At 53.3% G+C, this 21,438-nt stretch overlaps 1 protein-coding gene across 1 annotated transcript; it reads right to left on the minus strand.

Annotated features, from left to right (window-relative positions):
• Window positions 1-9,521: 9,521 nt before the first annotated feature.
• On the minus strand, window positions 9,522-20,717 carry LOC135559434 (uncharacterized). Its single transcript, XM_064993585.1, has 4 exons — window positions 20,640-20,717; window positions 11,411-12,497; window positions 10,494-11,150; window positions 9,522-10,264 (listed from the first exon to the last, which is right to left on the minus strand). The coding sequence occupies exons 1-4, from the start codon at window positions 20,715-20,717 to the stop codon at window positions 9,522-9,524; spliced, it is 2,565 nt and encodes an 854-aa protein (XP_064849657.1).
• Between the last annotated feature and the right edge of the window lie 721 nt (window positions 20,718-21,438).

The raw sequence follows: 21,438 nt of genomic DNA on the forward strand, positions 1-21,438 counted from the left end.
AAGACTCTCTACCACAGAGAATCCTAGTGTTAGAGGGTCTGTATTAATGGAGACAGGTCGGTGGAACACATTAACACAGACAGTGGTAGAGCCAGACAGAGAATCCTAGTGGTAGAGGGTCTGTATTGATGGAGACAGGTCGGTGGAACACATTAACACAGACAGTGGTAGAGCCAGACAGAGAATCCTAGTGGTAGAGGGTCTGTATTAATGGAGACAGGTCGGTGGAACACATTAACACAGACAGTGGTAGAGCCAGACAGAGAATCCTAGTGGTAGAGGGTCTGTATTAATGGAGACAGGTCGGTGGAACACATTAACACAGACAGTGGTAGAGCCAGACAGAGAATCCTAGTGGTAGAGGGTCTGTATTAATGGAGACAGGTCGGTGGAACACATTAACACAGACAGTGGTAGAGCCAGACAGAGAATCCTAGTGGTAGAGGGTCTGTATTAATGGAGACAGGTCGGTGGAACACATTAACACAGACAGTGGTAGAGCCAGACAGAGAATCCTAGTGGTAGAGGGTCTGTATTAATGGAGACAGGTCGGTGGAACACATTAACACAGACAGTGGTAGAGCCAGACAGAGAATCCTAGTGGTAGAGGGTCTGTATTAATGGAGACAGGTCGGTGGAACACATTAACACAGACAGTGGTAGAGCCAGACAGAGAATCCTAGTGGTAGAGGGTCTGTATTAATGGAGACAGGTCGGTGGAACACATTAACACAGACAGTGGTAGAGCCAGATAGAGAATCCTAGTGGTAGAGGATCTGTAGTGATGGAGACAGGTCGGTGGAACACATTAACACAGACAGTGGTAGAGCCAGACAGAGAATCCTAGTGGTAGAGGGTCTGTATTAATGGAGACAGGTCGGTGGAACACATTAACACAGACAGTGGTAGAGCCAGACAGAGAATCCTAGTGGTAGAGGGTCTGTAGTGATGGAGACAGGTCGGTGGAACACATTAACACAGACAGTGGTAGAGCCAGACAGAGAATCCTAGTGGTAGAGGATCTGTAGTGATGGAGACAGGTCGGTGGAACACATTAACACAGACAGTGGTAGAGCCAGACAGAGAATCCTAGTGGTAGAGGATCTGTAGTGATGGAGACAGGTCGGTGGAACACATTAACACAGACAGTGGTAGAGCCAGACAGAGAATCCTAGTGGTAGAGGGTCTGTATTAATGGAGACAGGTCGGTGGAACACATTAACACAGACAGTGGTAGAGCCAGACAGAGAATCCTAGTGGTAGAGGATCTGTAGTGATGGAGACAGGTCGGTGGAACACATTAACACAGACAGTGGTAGAGCCAGACAGAGAATCCTAGTGGTAGAGGGTCTGTAGTGATGGAGACAGGTCGGTGGAACACATTAACACAGACAGTGGTAGAGCCAGACAGAGAATCCTAGTGGTAGAGGATCTGTAGTGATGGAGACAGGTCGGTGGAACACATTAACACAGACAGTGGTAGAGCCAGACAGAGAATCCTAGTGGTAGAGGATCTGTAGTGATGGAGACAGGTCGGTGGAACACATTAACACAGACAGTGGTAGAGCCAGACAGAGAATCCTAGTGGTAGAGGGTCTGTATTAATGGAGACAGGTCGGTGGAACACATTAACACAGACAGTGGTAGAGCCAGACAGAGAATCCTAGTGGTAGAGGATCTGTAGTGATGGAGACCTCTCTAACTGCATGTGGGGCTTCTCTCTCAATATCCCCAGAAATCATCTGGTCGGCTTTTAGAGCCTCCGCTAGTCAGCAGGTAGACAGGCTTAGCAGAGAGGCAAATAACCAGCGGCTGCTGCAGTCTAAAGCCCTTAATGCTATGGTAACCCCTGTCAATCAATCATGCATCCTGATCAATCAATCAGTCACTAAACAACAAGCAGTGAAAAACAGAGGACAGACAGTAAGGAGAGAGAGAGGCAGTCAGGCAGACATGAGGGAGAGAGAGGCAGGCAGACAGGAGAGAGGCAGGCAGGCAGACAGGAGAGAGAGGCAGGCAGACAGGAGAGAGGCAGGCAGGCAGACAGGAGAGAGAGGCAGGCAGACAGGAGAGAGGCAGGCAGGCAGACAGGAGAGAGACAGGCAGGCAGACACACAGGAGAGCGAGAGAGGCAGACAGACAGGAGAGAGACATGCAGGCAGACAGGAGAGAGACAGGCAGGCAGACAGACAGGAGAGGGAGAGAGGCAGGAAGGGAGAGAGGCAGGAAGGGAGACGAGGAAGAGAGAGGCAGGCAGGGAGACGAGGAAGAGAGAGGCAGGAAGGCAGACGAGGAAGAGGGAGGCAGGAAGGGAGACGAGGAAGAGAGAGGCAGGAAGGGAGACGAGGACGAGAGAGGCAGGAAGGGAGACGAGGAAGAGAGAGGCAGGCAGGGAGACGAGGGAGAGAGAGGCAGGCAGACAGGGGAGAGACAGGGAGGCAGACAGACAGGAGAGCGAGAGAGGCAGACAGACAGGAGAGGGAGAGAGAGAGCCAGACAGACAGTAGAGAGAGAGGCAGGCAGACAGACAGGAGAGAGGCAGGCAGGAAGACAGGCAGACAGGAGAAAGAGAGGCAGGCAGGCAGGCAGACTGGGGGAGAGAGAGGCAGGCAGACGAGGTAGAAAGAGGCAGGAAGGGAGACGAGGAAGAGAGAGGCAGGAAGGCAGACGAGGAAGAGAGAGGCAGGAAGGGAGATGAGGAAGAGAGAGGCAGGAAGGGAGACGAGGAAGAGAAAGGCATGAAGGCAGACGAGGAAGAGAGAGGCAGGAAGGGAGATGAGGAAGAGAGAGGCAGGAAGGGAGACGAGGAAGAGAGAGGCAGGAAGGGAGACGAGGAAGAGAGAGGCAGGAAGGCAGATGGGGAGGAGAGAGGCAGGCAGGGAGATGAGGAAGAGAGATGCAGGAAGGGAGACGAGGAAGAGAGAGGCAGGAAGGGAGACGAGGAAGAGAGAGGCAGGAAGGGAGACGAGGAAGAGAGAGGCAGGAAGGGAGACGAGGAAGAGAGAGGCAGGAAGGGAGACGAGGAAGAGAGAGGCAGGAAGGGAGACGAGGAAGAGAGAGGCAGGAAGGGAGACAAGGAAGAGAGAGGCAGGCAGGGAGACGAGGAAGAGGGAGGCAGGCAGGGAGACGAGGAAGAGAGAGGCAGGAAGGGAGACGAGGAAGAGAGAGGTAGGAAGGGAGACGAGGAAGAGAGAGGCCTGAAGGGAGACGAGGAAGAGAGAGGCAGGAAGGGAGACGAGGAAGAGAGAGGCAGGAAGGGAGACGAGGAAGAGAGAGGCAGGAAGGGAGACAAGGAAGAGAGAGACAGGAAGGGAGACGAGGAAGAGAGAGGCAGGAAGGGAGAAGAGGAAGAGGGAGGCAGTCAGGAAGGCAGATGGGAATGAGAGAGGCAGGAAGGGAGACGAGGAAGAGAGAGGCATGCAGGGAGATGAGGAAAAGAGAGGCAGGAAGGCAGACGAGGAAGAGAGAAGCAGGAAGGGAGACGAGGAAGAGAGAGGCAGGAAGGGAGACGAGGAAGAGGGAGGCAGTCAGGAAGGCAGATGGGAAAGAGAGAGGCAGGAAGGGAGACGAGGAAGAGAGAGGCAGGAAGTTAGACAAAGAAGAGAGAGGCAGGAATGGAGACGAGGAAGAGAGAGGCAGGAAGGCAGATGGGGAAGAGAGAGGCAGGCAGGGAGACGAGGAAGAGAGAGGCATGAAGGGAGACGAGGAAGAGGGAGGCAGGAAGTGAGACGAGGAAGAGAGAGGCAGGAAGGGAGATGAGGAAGAGAGAGGCAGGAAGGGAGACGAGGAAGAGAGAGGCAGGAAGGCAGATGGGGAAGAGAGAGGCAGGAAGGGAGACGAGGAAGAGAGAGGCAGGAAGGGAGACGAGGAAGAGAGAGGCAGGAAGGGAGACGAGGAAGAGAGAGGCAGGCAGGGAGACGGGGAAGAGAGAGGCAGGAAGGGAGACGAGGAAGAGAGAGGCAGGCAGGGAGACGGGGAAGAGAGAGGCAGTCAGGAAGGGAGGCAGAGAAACAGACAGCCATTGCAGGGCAGAGGAGAGAAGCAGGCGGCCAGGCGGTAAACTGGACTGTGTCACATACAGCTCTCTCTCTCTCTACTCATGCTGGAAGGTGGAAAAAGCCTGTTAGGTTTGGTTTGGGCTTAGTCCACGGCTCTACGGGCCAAAGTCCTGTAAAAAAACAGAAAAAACACTTGACATGTGGGAGAAGGAGAGGAGGAGAGGAGGGGAGGATGAAAGAAGAAATGAGGGAAAACTTTTGAAAGAGGCAAATAAAATGTTCCAACACCCCCCCCCCTCTCCTGGCCCTCCTCTTTCTCCACCTGTCTCCCTACCTCTCGCCCCCTGTCTCCCTCCCTCACGCCCCCTGTCTCCCTCCCCCTCCCCCCCTCTCCTGGCCCTCCTCTTTCTCCACCTGTCTCCCTCCCTCTCGCCCCCTGTCTCCCTCCCTCTCTCCCCCTGTCTCCCTCCCTCTCTCCCCCTGTCTCCATCCCTCTCTCCCCCTGTCTCCCTCCCTCTCTCCCCCTGTCTCCATCCCACTCTCCCCCTGTCTCCATCCCTCTCTCCCCCCCTGTCTCCCTCACTCTCTCCCCCTGTCCCCCTCCCTCTCTCCCCCTGTCTCCATCCCTCTCTCCCCTGTCTCCATCACTCTCTCCCCCTGTCTCCCTCCCTCTCTCCCCCTGTCTCCATCCCTATCTCCCCTGTCTCCCTCCCTCTCTCCCCCTGTCTCCCTCCCTCTCTCCCCTGTCTCCATCCCTCTCTCCCCCTGTCTCCCTCCCTCTCTCCCCCCTGTCTCCATCCCTCTCTCCCCCTGTCTCCCTCCCTCTCTCCCCCTGTCTCCCTCCCTCTCTCCCCTGTCTCCATCCCTCTCTCCCCCTGTCTCCCTCCCTCTCTCCCCCTGTCTCCATCCCTATCTCCCCCTGTCTCCCTCCCTCTCTCCCCCTGTCTCCATCCCTCTCTCCCCCTGTCTCCCTCCCTCTCTCCCCCTGTCTCCATCCCTCTCTCCCCCTGTCTCCATCCCTCTCTCCCCTGTCTCCCTCCCTCTCTCCCCCTGTCTCCATCCCTCTCCCCTGTCTCCATCCCTCTCTCCCCCTGTCTCCCTCCCTCTCTCCCCCTGTCTCCCTCCCTCTCGCCCCCTGTCTCCCTCCCTCTCTCCCCCTGTCTCCCTCCCTCTCTCCCCCTGTCTCCATCCCACTCTCCCCCTGTCTCCATCCCTCTCTCCCCTGTCTCCATCCCACTCTACCCCTGTCTCCCTCCCTCTCTCCCCCTGTCTCCATCCCTCTCTCCCCCTGTCTCCCTCCCTCTCTCCCCCTGTCTCCATCCCTCTCTCCCCCTGTCTCCATCCCTCTCTCCCCCTGTCTCCCTCCCTCTCTCCCCCTGTCTCCATCCCTCTCTCCCCCTGTCTCCATCCCTCTCTCCCCCTGTCTCCCTCCCTCTCTCCCCCTGTCTCCCTCCCTCTCGCCCCCTGTCTCCCTCCCTCTCTCCCCCTGTCTCCCTCCCTCTCTCCCCCTGTCTCCATCCCTCTCTCCCCCTGTCTCCCTCCCTCTCTCCCCCTGTCTCCATCCCACTCTCCCCTGTCTCCATCCCTCTCTCCCCCTGTCTCCATCCCACTCTACCCCTGTCTCCCTCCCTCTCTCCCCCTGTCTCCCTCCCTCTCTCCCCCTGTCTCCATCCCTCTCTCCCCCTGTCTCCATCCCTCTCTCCCCTGTCTCCCTCCCTCTCTCCCCCTGTCTCCCTCCCTCTCGCCCCCTGTCTCCCTCCCTCTCTCCCCCTGTCTCCCTCCCTCTCTCCCCCTGTCTCCATCCGACTCTCCCCCTGTCTCCATCCCTCTCTCCCCCTGTCTCCATCCCACTCTACCCCTGTCTCCCTCCCTCTCTCCCCCTGTCTCCATCCCACTCTCCCCCTGTCTCCATCCCTCTCTCCCCTGTCTCCCTCACTCTCTCCCCCTGTCCCCCTCCCTCTCTCCCCCTGTCTCCATCCCTCTCTCCCCCTGTCTCCATCACTCTCTCCCCTGTCTCCCTCCCTCTCTCCCCCCTGTCTCCATCCCTATCTCCCCCTGTCTCCCTCCCTCTCTCCCCCTGTCTCCATCCCACTCTACCCCTGTCTCCCTCCCTCTCTCCCCCTGTCTCCATCCCACTCTACCCCTGTCTCCCTCCCTCTCTCCCCCTGTCTCCATCCCACTCTACCCCTGTCTCCCTCCCTCTCTCCCCCTGTCTCCCTCCCTCTCTCCCCCTGTCTCCCTCCCTCTCTCCCCCTGTCTCCCTCCCTCTCTCCCCCTGTCTCCCTCCCTCTCTCCCCCTGTCTCCCTCCCTCTCTCCCCCTGTCTCCCCCCTCTCTCCCCCTGTCTCCCCTCCCTCTCTCCCCCTGTCTCCCTCCCTCTCTCCCCCTGTCTCCCTCCCTCTCTCCCCCTGTCTCCCTCCCTCTCTCCCCTGTCTCCCTCCCTCTCTCCCCCTGTCTCCCTCCCTCTCTCCCCCTGTCTCCATCCCTCTCTCCCCCTGTCTCCCTCCCTCTCTCCCCCTGTCTCCATCCCACTCTCCCCTGTCTCCATCCCTCTCTCCCCCTGTCTCCCTCACTCTCTCCCCCTGTCCCCCTCCCTCTCTCCCCCTGTCTCCATCCCTCTCTCCCCCTGTCTCCATCACTCTCTCCCCTGTCTCCCTCCCTCTCTCCCCCTGTCTCCATCCCTATCTCCCCCTGTCTCCCTCCCTCTCTCCCCCTGTCTCCCTCCCTCTCTCCCCCTGTCTCCATCCCTCTCTCCCCCTGTCTCCCTCCCTCTCTCCCCCTGTCTCCATCCCTCTCTCCCCCTGTCTCCCTCCCTCTCTCCCCCTGTCTCCCTCCCTCTCTCCCCCTGTCTCCATCCCTCTCTCCCCCTGTCTCCCTCCCTCTCTCCCCCTGTCTCCATCCCTATCTCCCCCTGTCTCCCTCCCTCTCTCCCCCTGTCTCCATCCCTCTCTCCCCCTGTCTCCCTCCCTCTCTCCCCCTGTCTCCATCCCTCTCTCCCCCTGTCTCCATCCCTCTCTCCCCCTGTCTCCCTCCCTCTCTCCCCCTGTCTCCATCCCTCTCTCCCCCTGTCTCCATCCCTCTCTCCCCCTGTCTCCCTCCCTCTCTCCCCCTGTCTCCCTCCCTCTCGCCCCCTGTCTCCCTCCCTCTCTCCCCCTGTCTCCCTCCCTCTCTCCCCCTGTCTCCATCCCACTCTCCCCTGTCTCCATCCCTCTCTCCCCTGTCTCCATCCCACTCTACCCCTGTCTCCCTCCCTCTCTCCCCCTGTCTCCATCCCTCTCTCCCCCTGTCTCCCTCCCTCTCTCCCCCTGTCTCCATCCCTCTCTCCCCCTGTCTCCATCCCTCTCTCCCCCTGTCTCCCTCCCTCTCTCCCCCTGTCTCCATCCCTCTCTCCCCCTGTCTCCATCCCTCTCTCCCCCTGTCTCCCTCCCTCTCTCCCCCTGTCTCCCTCCCTCTCGCCCCCTGTCTCCCTCCCTCTCTCCCCCTGTCTCCCTCCCTCTCTCCCCCTGTCTCCATCCCTCTCTCCCCCTGTCTCCCTCCCTCTCTCCCCCTGTCTCCATCCCACTCTCCCCCTGTCTCCATCCCTCTCTCCCCCTGTCTCCATCCCACTCTACCCCTGTCTCCCTCCCTCTCTCCCCCTGTCTCCCTCCCTCTCTCCCCCTGTCTCCATCCCTCTCTCCCCCTGTCTCCATCCCTCTCTCCCCCTGTCTCCCTCCCTCTCTCCCCCTGTCTCCCTCCCTCTCGCCCCCTGTCTCCCTCCCTCTCTCCCCCTGTCTCCCTCCCTCTCTCCCCCTGTCTCCATCCCACTCTCCCCCTGTCTCCATCCCTCTCTCCCCCTGTCTCCATCCCACTCTACCCCTGTCTCCCTCCCTCTCTCCCCTGTCTCCATCCCACTCTCCCCCTGTCTCCATCCCTCTCTCCCCCTGTCTCCCTCACTCTCTCCCCCTGTCCCCCTCCCTCTCTCCCCCTGTCTCCATCCCTCTCTCCCCCTGTCTCCATCACTCTCTCCCCCTGTCTCCCTCCCTCTCTCCCCCTGTCTCCATCCCTATCTCCCCCTGTCTCCCTCCCTCTCTCCCCCCTGTCTCCATCCCACTCTACCCCTGTCTCCCTCCCTCTCTCCCCCTGTCTCCATCCCACTCTACCCCTGTCTCCCTCCCTCTCTCCCCCTGTCTCCATCCCACTCTACCCCTGTCTCCCTCCCTCTCTCCCCCTGTCTCCCTCCCTCTCTCCCCTGTCTCCCTCCCTCTCTCCCCCTGTCTCCCTCCCTCTCTCCCCCTGTCTCCCTCCCTCTCTCCCCCTGTCTCCCTCCCTCTCTCCCCCTGTCTCCCTCCCTCTCTCCCCCTGTCTCCCTCCCTCTCTCCCCCTGTCTCCCTCCCTCTCTCCCCCTGTCTCCCTCCCTCTCTCCCCCTGTCTCCCTCCCTCTCTCCCCCTGTCTCCCTCCCTCTCTCCCCCTGTCTCCCCCCCCCTCTCCCCCTGTCTCCCTCCCCCTCTCTCCCCCTGTCTCCCTCCCTCTCTCCCCCTGTCTCCCTCCCTCTCTCCCCCTGTCTCCTCCCTCTCTCCCCCTGTCTCCATCCCTCTCTCCCCCTGTCTCCCTCCCTCTCTCCCCCTGTCTCCATCCCTATCTCCCCCTGTCTCCCTCCCTCTCTCCCCCTGTCTCCATCCCTCTCTCCCCCTGTCTCCCTCCCTCTCTCCCCCTGTCTCCCTCCCTCTCTCCCCCTGTCTCCCTCCCTCTCTCCCCCTGTCTCCCTCCCTCTCTCCCCCTGTCTCCCTCCCTCTCTCCCCCTGTCTCCCCCCTCTCTCCCCCTGTCTCCCTCCCTCTCTCCCCCTGTCTCCCTCCCTCTCTCCCCCTGTCTCCCTCCCTCTCTCCCCCTGTCTCCCTCCCTCTCTCCCCCTGTCTCCCTCACTCTCTCCCCCTGTCCCCCTCCCTCTCTCCCCCTGTCTCCATCCCTCTCTCCCCCTGTCTCCCTCCCTCTCTCCCCCTGTCTCCCTCCCTCTCTCCCCCTGTCCCCCTCCCTCTCTCCCCCTGTCTCCCTCCCTCTCTCCCCCTGTCTCCCTCCCTCTCTCCCCCTGTCTCCCTCCCTCTCTCCCCCTGTCTCCCTCCCTCTCTCCTCCTAGTGTTGTTTTATCTCCTCTCAGGAGTCCAGCAGCAGTCAAGTCATCTCCAGGCCAGAGCTCCAGATGAGAGGTCGTTGGCCCTGGTTCTGCCTGGCAGACGCTCAAATACGCCCTTTTCAAAAGATCACTGTGCTGCAGCAGTGGTGTGTCTGCTGAGGCTTCCTGGAGGGCAGACCAGATCTGCTGAGAGGAGAGGCATGTGGAGGGAGGGAGGGACTGCTCCCCGCTGCCCCCCCCGCTGCCCCTACCTCTCACTGCTCCCCGCTGCAGGGGGTCGACCTGGTAGTAGGATTGGAGGTGAGGGGTGGGGGGTCGACCTGGTAGTAATATTGGGGGTGAGGGGGGGGGTTGACCTGGTAGTAGGATTGGGGGTGAGGGGTGGGGGTGTTCTAAGTTTAAATATTGAATTGTTTTAAGATGGTATAGTAATATTGGGGGTGAGGGGTGGGGGGTCGACCTGGTAGTAGGATTGGGGGTGAGGGGTGGGGGTTGACCTGGTAGTAGGATTGGGGGTGAGGGGTGGGGGGTCGACCTGGTTGTAGGATTGGGGGTGAGGGGTGGGGGTCGAACTGGTAGTAGGATTGGGGTGAGGGGTGGGGGGTGGGGGGTCGACATGGTAGTAGGATTGGGGGTGAGGGGTGGGGGTTGACCTGGTAGTAGGATTGGGGGTGAGGGGTGGGGGTCGACCTGGTAGTAGGATTGGGGGTGAGGGGTGGGGGTCGAACTGGTAGTAGGATTGGGGGTGAGGGGTGGGGGGCTCGACCTGGTAGTAGGATTGTGGTGAGGGGTGGGGGTGGGGGTCGACCTGGTAGTAGGATTGGGGGTGAGGGGTGGGGTCGACCTTTAGTAGGATTGGGGGTGAGGGGGTGGGGGTGGGGGTCGACCTGGTAGTAGAATTGGGGGTGAGGGGTGCGGGGTCGACCTGGTAGTAGGATTGGTGGTGAGGGGGTGGGGGGCCTCGACCTGGTAGCAGGATTGGGGGTGAGGGGGTGGGGGTCAACCTTTTAGTAGGATTGGGGGTGAGGGGTGGGGGGTGGGGGTTGACCTGGTAGTAGGATTGGGGGTGAGGGGTGGGGGTCGACCTGGTAGTAGGATTGGGGGTGAGGGGTGGGGGTCGAACTGGTAGTAGGATTGTGGTGAGGGGTGGGGGTCGACCTGGTAGTAGGATTGGGGGTGAGGGGTGGGGGTCGACCTTTTAGTAGGATTGGGGGTGAGGGGTGGGGGTGGGGGTCGACCTGGTAGTAGAATTGGGGGTGAGGGGTGGGGGTCGACCTGGTAGTAGGATTGGGGGTGAGGGGTGGGGGTCGACCTGGTAGTAGGATTGGGGGTGAGGGGGTGGGGGTCAACCTGGTAGTAGGATTGGGGGTGAGGGGTGGGGGTCAACCTGGTAGTAGGATTGGGGGTGATGGGTGGGGGTCAACCTGGTAGTAGGATTGGGGGTGAGGGTGGGGGTCGACCTGGTAGTAGGTTTGGAGGTGAGGGGTGGGGGTCGAACTGGTAGTAGGATTGAGGGTGAGGGGTGGGGGGTCGACCTGGTAGTAGGATTGGGGGTGAGGGGTGGGGGTCGACCTGGTAGTAGGATTGGGGGTGAGGGTGGGGGTCGAACTGGTAGTATGATTGGGGGTGAGGGGTGGGGGTCGACCTGGTAGTAGGATTGGGGGTGAGGGGTGGGGGGTCGACCTGGTAGTGGGATTGAGGGTGAGGGGTGGGGGGTCGACCTGGTAGTAGGATTGGTGGTGAGGGGTGGGGGTCGACCTGGTAGTGGGATTGAGGGTGAGGGGTGGGGGGTCGACCTGGTAGTAGGATTGGGGGTGAGGGTGGGGGGTCGACCTGGTAGTAGGATTGGGGGTGAGGGGTCGACCTGGTAGTAGGATTGGGGGTGAGGGGTGGGGGTCGACCTGGTAGTAGGATTGGGGTGAGGGGTGGGGGTCGACCTGGTAGTAGGATTGGGGGTGAGGGGTCGACCTGGTAGTAGGTTTGGAGGTGAGGGGTGGGGGGTCGACCTGGTAGTAGGATTGGAGGTGAGGGGTGGGGGGTCGACCTGGTAGTAATATTGGGGGTGAGGGGTGGGGGGTTGACCTGGTAGTAGGATTGGGGGTGAGGGGTGGGGGTGTTCTAAGTTTAAATATTGAATTGTTTTAAGATGGTATAGTAATATTGGGGGTGAGGGGTGGGGGGTCGACCTGGTAGTAGGATTGGGGGTGAGGGGTGGGGGGTCGACCTGGTTGTAGGATTGGGGGTGAGGGGTGGGGGGTCGAACTGGTAGTAGGATTGGGGTGAGGGGTGGGGGGGGGGGTCAACCTGGTAGTAGGATTGGGGGTGAGGGGTGGGGGTTGACCTGGTAGTAGGATTGGGGGTGAGGGGTGGGGGGGTCGACCTGGTAGTAAGATTGGGGGTGAGGGGTGGGGGGTCGAACTGGTAGTAGGTTTGGGGGTGAGGGGTGGGGGTCGACCTGGTAGTAGGATTGGGGTGAGGGGTGGGGGTCCACCTGGTAGTAGGATTGGGGGTGAGGGGTGGGGGGTCGACCTTTTAGTAGGATTGGGGGTGAGGGGTGGGGGTGGGGGTCGACCTGGTAGTAGAATTGGGGGTGAGGGGCGGGGGGTCGACCTGGTAGTAGGATTGGTGGTGAGGGGTGGGGGGTCGACCTGGTAGCAGGATTGGGGGTGAGGGTGGGGGTCGACCTGGTAGTAGGATTGGGGGTGAGGGTGGGGGTCGGGTGGTAGTAGGATTGAGAGTGAGGGGTCGACCTGGTAGTAGGATTGGGGGTGAGGGTGGGGGTCGACCTGGTAGTAGGATTGGGGGTGAGGGGTGGGGGGTCGACCTGGTAGTAGGTTTGGGGGTGAGGGGTGGGGGTTGACCTGGTAGTAGGATTGAGGGTGAGGGGTGGGGGGTCGACCTGGTAGTAGGATTGGGGGTGAGGGGTGGGGGGTCGACCTGGTAGTAGGATTGGGGGTGAGGGTGGGGGGTCGAACTGGTAGTATGATTGGGGGTGAGGGGTGGGGGGTCGACCTGGTAGTGGGATTGAGGGTGAGGGGTGGGGGGGTCGACCTGGTAGTAGGATTGGGGGTGAGGGGTGGGGGTCGACCTGGTAGTAGGATTGGGGGTGAGGGTGGGGGGTCGACCTGGTAGTAGGATTGGGGTGAGGGGTGGGGGGTCGACCTGGTAGTAGGATTGGGGGTGAGGGGTGGGGGTCGATCTGGTTGTAGGATTGGGGGTGAGGGGTGGGGGTCGACCTGGTAGTAGGATTGGGGGTGAGGGGTGGGGGGGGTCGACCTGGTAGTAGGATTGGGGGTGAGGGGTGGGGGGTCGACCTGGTTGTAGGATTGGGGGTGAGGGTTGGGGGGTCGACCTGGTAGTAGGATTGGGGGTGAGGGGTGGGGGGGTCGACCTGGTAGTAGGATTGGGGGTGAGGGGTGTGGGTGTTCTAAGTTTAAATATTGAACTGTTTTAAGATGGTATATACTTTAGCTGTTTGATTTGGGATATGATGGAACCCTTTAGGTATAAAACAATACATAAACAAAAATGATTTTGAAGTCTCTGTGTTAAATCTAGGAGATATAAGAAAGGAAATATATACAGTGCCTTGCGAAAGTATTCGGCCCCCTTGAACTTTGCGACCTTTTGCCACATTTCAGGCTTCAAACATAAATATATAAAACTGTATTTTTTGTGAAGAATCAACAACAACAAAAAATTCAGTCTCTCGATGTGCAAAACTGATAGAGACCTACCCCAAGCGACTTACAGCTGTAATCGCAGCAAAAGGTGGCGCTACAAAGTATTAACTTAAAGGGGCTGAATAATTTTGCACGCCCAATTTTTCAGTTTTTGATTCGTTAAAAAAGTTTGAAATATCCAATAAATGTCATTCCACTTCATGATTGTGTCCCACTTGTTGTTGATTCTTCATAAAAAAATACAGTTTTATATCTTTATGTTTGAAGCCTGAAATGTGGCAAAAGGTCGCAAAGTTCAAGGGGGCCGAATACTTTCGCAAGGCACCGTATGTTTACACATATTTAACCCTTTTTTTGGGTAGGCAGAAAACTACATTCATATTCTTTTCTCTTTTACAGGTACTGGTTTCCGTCAGACGAGTCCCGTGAGAGTTCTGGGGAGGTCACCGTCGTGTTCGTGAGAGTCTCCCCTTTCCAGGGGTCATCAAAGTTGGCAGGTCAAACCGTTTGGACGCTACAGACGTTATGGGACTGATTTTTGGGATGTTCCATTTCAAACACTGCTCTCTAGCTCTGCCACCTTTCAGCTCAGATGCAGATGTTGGAGAATGTGGTGGATTGAGGCACATCCAATGCAAAACACAACAACTGATGTCTGTCTCTATCTTAAATTTACGGATTTCTCAAAGGGGAATTGTTTATTATGTTACTTAGATTGACGCACTGTTGTGTCAATCGACTTTACTGTTTTTAAAATTAAATTAGCTCTCAATTCCATTCTCAGATGAAGAAAACCTCCCATAAACGTTTAAATACTATACACCACAAGGAAATGTGTAGGAAATGTTATGCCGAAGTGAAATTCAAACAGAAGAAGTTTCTTACCAACATCCTCTGAGATATGGAGTTCCCTCCCTCCCTCCCTCCCTCCCTCCCTCCCTCCCTCCTCCCTCCCTCCCTCCCTCCCTCCCTCCCTCCCTCCCTCCCTCCCTCCCTCCCTCCCTCCCTCCCTCCCTCCCTCCCTCCCTCCCTCCCTCCCTCATTGTGTTTCCTGTTTCTTTGTACCAGTGTATTTATCCCTGTGTTTCCTATCTCTCTGTACCAGTGTATTTATCCCTGTGTTTCCTGTCTCTCTGTCCCAGTGTATTTATCCCTGTGTTTCCTGTCTCTCTGTCCCAGTGTATTTATCCCTGTGTTTCCTGTCTGTACCAGTGTATTTATCCCTGTGTTTCATATCTCTCTGTCCCAGTGTATTTATCCCTGTGTTTCCTGTCTCTCTGTACCAGTGTATTTATCCCTGTGTTTCATATCTCTCTGTCCCAGTGTATTTATCCCTGTGTTTCCTGTCTCTCTGAACCAGTGTATTTATCCCTGTGTTTCATGTCTGTACCATTGTATTTATCCCTGTGTTTCATGTCTGTACCCTTGTATTTATCCCTGTGTTTCCTGTCTCTCTGTCCCAGTGTATTTATCCCTGTGTTTCCTGTCTCTCTGTCCCAGTGTATTTATCCCTGTGTTTCCTGTCTCTCTGTACCAGTGTATTTATCCCTGTGTTTCCTGTCTCTCTGTCCCAGTGTATTTATCCCTGTGTTTCCTGTCTGTACCATTGTATTTATCCCTGTGTTTCCTGTCTGTACCAGTGTATTTATCCCTGTGTTTCCTGTCTCTCTGTCCCAGTGTATTTATCCCTGTGTTTCCTGTCTCTCTGTCCCAGTGTATTTATCCCTGTGTTTCCTGTCTGTACCAGTGTATTTATCCCTGTGTTTCATATCTCTCTGTCCCAGTGTATTTATCCCTGTGTTTCCTGTCTCTCTGTACCAGTGTATTTATCCCTGTGTTTCCTGTCTGTACCAGTGTATTTATCCCTGTGTTTCATATCTCTCTGTCCCAGTGTATTTATCCCTGTGTTTCCTGTCTCTCTGTACCAGTGTATTTATCCCTGTGTTTCATATCTGTACCATTGTATTTATCCCTGTGTTTCATATCTCTCTGTACCAGTGTATTTATCTCTGTGTTTCCTGCCTCTCTGTACCAGTGTATTTATCCCTGTGTTTCCTGTCTCTCTGTACCAGTGTATTTATCCCTGTGTTTCATATCTGTACCATTGTATTTATCCCTGTGTTTCATATCTCTCTGTCCCAGTGTATTTATCCCTGTGTTTCATGTCTGTACCATTGTATTTATCCCTGTGTTTCCTGTCTCTCTGTCCCAGTGTATTTATCCCTGTGTTTCCTGTCTCTCTGTCCCAGTGTATTTATCCCTGTGTTTCCTGTCTCTCTGTACCAGTGTATTTATCCCTGTGTTTCCTGTCTCTCTGTCCCAGTGTATTTATCCCTGTGTTTCCTGTCTGTACCATTGTATTTATCCCTGTGTTTCCTGTCTGTACCATTGTATTTATCCCTGTGTTTCCTGTCTCTCTGTCCCAGTGTATTTATCCCTGTGTTTCATATCTCTCTGTCCCAGTGTATTTATCCCTGTGTTTCCTGTCTCTCTGTACCAGTGTATTTATCCCTGTGTTTCATATGTCTCTGTCCCAGTGTATTTATCGCTGTGTTTCCTGTCTCTCTGTCCCAGTGTATTTATCCCTGTGTTTCCTGTCTCTCTGTAACAGTGTATTTATCCCTGTGTTTCATATCTCTCTGTCCCAGTGTATTTATCCCTGTGTTTCCTGTCTCTCTGTACAAGTTTATTTATCCCTGTGTTTCCTGTCTCTCTGTAACAGTGTATGTATCCCTGTGTTTCCTGTCTCTCTGTACCAGTGTAGTTATCCCTGTGTTTCCTGTCTCTCTGTCCCAGTGTATTTATCCCTGTGTTTCCTGTCTCTCTGTACCAGTGTAGTTATCCCTGTGTTTCCTGTCTCTCTGTTCCAGTGTATTTATCCCTGTGTTTCCTGTCTCTCTGTACCAGTGTATTTATCCCTGTGTTTCCTGTCTCTCTGTACCAGTGTATTTATCCCTGTGTTTCCTGTCTCTCTGTACCAGTGTATTTATCCCTGTGTTTCCTATCTCTCTGTCCCAGTGTATTTATCCCTGTGTTTCCTGTCTGTACCAGTGTATTTATCCCTGTGTTTCATATCTCTCTGTCCCAGTGTATTTATCCCTGTGTTTCCTGTCTCTCTGTACCAGTGTATTTATCCCTGTGTTTCATATCTCTCTGTCCCAGTGTATTTATCCCTGTGTTTCATATCTCTCTGTCCCAGTGTATTTATCCCTGTGTTTCCTGTCTCTCTGTACCAGTGTATTTATCCCTGTGTTTCATATCTCTCTGTCCCAGTGTATTTATCCCTGTGTTTCCTGTCTCTCTGTCCCAGTGTATTTATCCCTGTGTTTCCTGTCTGTACCAGTGTATTTATCCCTGTGTTTCATATCTCTCTGTCCCAGTGTATTTATCCCTGTGTTTCCTGTCTCTCTGTACCAGTGTATTTATCCCTGTGTTTCATATCTCTCTGTCCCAGTGTATTTATCCCTGTGTTTCCTGTCTCTCTGAACCAGTGTATTTATCCCTGTGTTTCATGTCTGTACCATTGTATTTATCCCTGTGTTTCATGTCTGTACCATTGTATTTATCCCTGTGTTTCCTGTCTCTCTGTCCCAGTGTATTTATCCCTGTGTTTCCTGTCTCTCTGTCCCAGTGTATTTATCCCTGTGTTTCCTGTCTCTCTGTACCAGTGTATTTATCCCTGTGTTTCCTGTCTCTCTGTCCCAGTGTATTTATCCCTGTGTTTCCTGTCTGTACCATTGTATTTATCCCTGTGTTTCCTGTCTGTACCAGTGTATTTATCCCTGTGTTTCCTGTCTCTCTGTCCCAGTGTATTTATCCCTGTGTTTCCTGTCTCTCTGTCCCAGTGTATTTATCCCTGTGTTTCCTGTCTGTACCAGTGTATTTATCCCTGTGTTTCATATCTCTCTGTCCCAGTGTATTTATCCCTGTGTTTCCTGTCTCTCTACCAGTGTATTTATCCCTGTGTTTCATATCTGTACCAGTGTATTTATCCCTGTGTTTCCTGTCTCTCTGTACCAGTGTATTTATCCCTGTGTTTCATATCTGTACCATTGTATTTATCCCTGTGTTTCATATCTCTCTGTCCCAGTGTATTTATCCCTGTGTTTCATGTCTGTACCATTGTATTTATCCCTGTGTTTCCTGTCTCTCTGTCCCAGTGTATTTATCCCTGTGTTTCCTGTCTCTCTGTCCCAGTGTATTTATCCCTGTGTTTCCTGTCTCTCTGTACCAGTGTATTTATCCCTGTGTTTCCTGTCTCTCTGTCCCAGTGTATTTATCCCTGTGTTTCCTGTCTGTACCATTGTATTTATCCCTGTGTTTCCTGTCTGTACCATTGTATTTATCCCTGTGTTTCCTGTCTCTCTGTCCCAGTGTATTTATCCCTGTGTTTCATATCTCTCTGTCCCAGTGTATTTATCCCTGTGTTTCCTGTCTCTCTGTACCAGTGTATTTATCCCTGTGTTTCATATGTCTCTGTCCCAGTGTATGAATCCCTGTGTTTCCTGTCTCTCTGTCCCAGTGTATTTATCCCTGTGTTTCCTGTCTCTCTGTAACAGTGTATTTATCCCTGTGTTTCATATCTCTCTGTCCCAGTGTATTTATCCCTGTGTTTTCTGTCTCTCTGTACAAGTTTATTTATCCCTGTGTTTCCTGTCTCTCTGTAACAGTGTATGTATCCCTGTGTTTCCTGTCTCTCTGTACCAGTGTAGTTATCCCTGTGTTTCCTGTCTCTCTGTCCCAGTGTATTTATCCCTGTGTTTCCTTTCTCTCTGTACCAGTGTAGTTATCCCTGTGTTTCCTGTCTCTCTGTTCCAGTGTATTTATCCCTGTGTTTCCTGTCCCTCTGTACCAGTGTATTTTTCCCTGTGTTTCCTGTCTCTCTGTACCAGTGTATTTATCCCTGTGTTTCCTGTCTCTCTGTACCAGTGTATTTATCCCTGTGTTTCCTATCTCTCTGTCCCAGTGTATTTATCCCTGTGTTTCCTGTCTGTACCAGTGTATTTATCCCTGTGTTTCATATCTCTCTGTCCCAGTGTATTTATCCCTGTGTTTCCTGTCTCTCTGTACCAGTGTATTTATCCCTGTGTTTCATATCTCTCTGTCCCAGTGTATTTATCCCTGTGTTTCATATCTCTCTGTCCCAGTGTATCCTGTGTTTCCTGTCTCTCTGTACCAGTGTATTTATCCCTGTGTTTCATATCTCTCTGTCCCAGTGTATTTATCCCTGTGTTTCCTGTCTCTCTGTCCCAGTGTATTTATCCCTGTGTTTCCTGTCTCTCTGTACCAGTGTATTTATCCCTGTGTTTCATATCTCTCTGTCCCAGTGTATTTATCCCTGTGTTTCCTGTCTCTCTGTACAAGTTTATTTATCCCTGTGATTCCTGTCTCTCTGTACCAGTGTATGTATCCCTGTGTTTCCTGTCTCTCTGTACCAGTGTAGTTATCCCTGTGTTTCCTGTCTCTCTGTCCCAGTGTATTTATCCCTGTGTTTCCTGTCTCTCTGTACCAGTGTATTTATCCCTGTGTTTCCTGTCTGTACCATTGTATTTATCCCTGTGTTTCCTGTCTGTACCATTGTATTTATCCCTGTGTTTCCTGTCTCTCTGTCCCAGTGTATTTATCCCTGTGTTTCATATCTCTCTGTCCCAGTGTATTTATCCCTGTGTTTCCTGTCTCTCTGTACCAGTGTATTTATCCCTGTGTTTCATATGTCTCTGTCCCAGTGTATTTATCCCTGTGTTTCCTGTCTCTCTGTCCCAGTGTATTTATCCCTGTGTTTCCTGTCTCTCTGTAACAGTGTATTTATCCCTGTGTTTCATATCTCTCTGTCCCAGTGTATTTATCCCTGTGTTTTCTGTCTCTCTGTACAAGTTTATTTATCCCTGTGTTTCCTGTCTCTCTGTAACAGTGTATGTATCCCTGTGTTTCCTGTCTCTCTGTACCAGTGTAGTTATCCCTGTGTTTCCTGTCTCTCTGTCCCAGTGTATTTATCCCTGTGTTTCCTTTCTCTGTACCAGTGTAGTTATCCCTGTGTTTCCTGTCTCTCTGTTCCAGTGTATTTATCCCTGTGTTTCCTGTCTCTCTGTACCAGTGTATTTTTCCCTGTGTTTCCTGTCTCTCTGTACCAGTGTATTTATCCCTGTGTTTCCTGTCTCTCTGTACCAGTGTATTTATCCCTGTGTTTCCTATCTCTCTGTCCCAGTGTATTTATCCCTGTGTTTCCTGTCTGTACCAGTGTATTTATCCCTGTGTTTCATATCTCTCTGTCCCAGTGTATTTATCCCTGTGTTTCCTGTCTCTCTGTACCAGTGTATTTATCCCTGTGTTTCATATCTCTCTGTCCCAGTGTATTTATCCCTGTGTTTCATATCTCTGTCCCAGTGTATCCTGTGTTTCCTGTCTCTCTGTACCAGTGTATTTATCCCTGTGTTTCATATCTCTGTGTCCCAGTGTATTTATCCCTGTGTTTCCTGTCTCTCTGTCCCAGTGTATTTATCCCTGTGTTTCCTGTCTCTCTGTACCAGTGTATTTATCCCTGTGTTTCATATCTCTCTGTCCCAGTGTATTTATCCCTGTGTTTCCTGTCTCTCTGTACAAGTTTATTTATCCCTGTGATTCCTGTCTCTCTGTACCAGTGTATGTATCCCTGTGTTTCCTGTCTCTCTGTACCAGTGTAGTTATCCCTGTGTTTCCTGTCTCTCTGTCCCAGTGTATTTATCCCTGTGTTTCCTGTCTCTCTGTACCAGTGTAGTTATCCCTGTGTTTCCTGTCTCTCTGTTCCAGTGTATTTATCCCTGTGTTTCCTGTCTCTCTGTACCAGTGTATTTATCCCTGTGTTTCCTGTCTCTCTGTACCAGTGTATTTATCCCTGTGTTTCCTGTCTCTCTGTACCAGTGTATTTATCCCTGTGTTTCCTGTCGCTCTGTACCAGTGTATTTATCCCTGTGTTTCCTGTCTCTCTGTACCAGTGTAGTTATCCCTGTGTTTCCTGTCTTTCTGTCCCAGTGTATTTATCCCTGTGTTTCCTGTATCTCTGTACCAGTGTATTTATCCCTGTGTTTCCTGTCTCTCTGTACCAGTGTATTTATCCCTGTGTTTCCTGTCGCTCTGTACCAGTGTATTTATCCCTGTGTTTCCTGTCTCTCTGTACCAGTGTATTTATCCCTGTGTTTCCTGTCTCTCTCTACCAGTGTATTTATCCCTGTGTTTCCTGTCTCTCTGTACCAGTGAATTTATCCCTGTGTTTCCTGTCTCTCTGTACCAGTGTATTTATCCCTGTGTTTCCTGTCTCTCCGTACCAGTGTATTTATCCCTGTGTTTCCTGTCTCTCTGTACCAGTGTATTTATCCCTGTGTTTCCTGTCCTTCTGTACCAGCGTATTTATCCCTGTGTTTCCTGTCTCTCTGTACCAGTGTATTTATCCCTGTGTTTCCTGTCTCTCTGTACCAGTGCAGTTATCCCCGTGTTTCCTGTCTCTCTGTCCCAGTGTATTTATCCCTGTGTTTCCTGTCTCTCTGTACCAGTGTATTTATCCCTGTGTTTCCTGTTTCTCTGTACCAGTGTATTTATCCCTGTGTTTCCTGTCTCTCTGTACCAGTGTATTTATCCCTGTGTTTCCTGTCTCTTTGTACCAGTGTTTTTATCCCTGTGTTTCCTGTCTCTCTGTACCAGTGTATTTCTCCCTGTGTTTCCTGTCTCTCTGTGCCAGTTTGTCTAGTATGTCCAAGTCAACCAGCGTGTTTTTGCCACTTCTCCTGCCTTTTTTGAACTCTATTTGCTAATCTTCCCGTTTTTGACCCTTGCCTGTTTCTGGACTTTGTACCCGCCTGCATGACCATTCTGCCTACCTTGACCTCAAGCCTGTCTGCCACTCTGTACCTCCTGGACTCTGAACTGGTTTCAACCTTTTGCCTGTCCACGACCATTCTCTTGCCTAACCCATTTTGAATCAATAAACATCAAAGAGTCCAACCATCTGCATCTGGGTCTCGCCTTGTGCCCTGATAGGGAGGGTTTAATTATCTGGGCTTTGACTGTTTACTAATACTATAATTATGTTGGACTGCAAGCTTTTGAAAATATAAGCATATTTCTCTGGGTGTTCCTCTGGGACCTGACCAATGAACAAACAGTGACAAGGAGTGCTGTGATATTTATATCTGTGCTCTGAGTTGGACTATCTCTAACAGAACTGTGTTGTTTTCCTGTTTGACATTTACTATGATGTATTAGTCTATTATGGAAATGTTCTCCTGTCACTCATATTAACAACATCCCGTGTTAACAGTGGGTACATCCCAAATGACCCTATAGACCCTGGTCAACAGTAGTCTACTACCCTATAGACCCTGGTCAACAGTAGTCCACTACCCTTTAGACCCTGGTCAACAGTAGTCCACTACCCTATAGACCCTGGTCTACAGTAGTCCACTACCCTATAGACCCTGGTCAACAGTAGTCCACTACCCTATAGACCCTGGTCAACAGTAGTCCACTACCCTATAGACCCTGGTCAACAGTAGTCCACTACCCTGGTCAACAGTAGTCCACTACCCTGGTCAACAGTAGTCCACTACCCTGGTCAACAGTAGTCCACTACCCTGGTCAACAGTAGTCCACTACCCTATAGACCCTGGTCAACAGTAG

This window comes from Oncorhynchus masou, chromosome 18 (genome assembly GCF_036934945.1).
Source record: "Oncorhynchus masou masou isolate Uvic2021 chromosome 18, UVic_Omas_1.1, whole genome shotgun sequence".
Classification (NCBI taxonomy): Eukaryota; Metazoa; Chordata; class Actinopteri; order Salmoniformes; family Salmonidae; genus Oncorhynchus; species Oncorhynchus masou.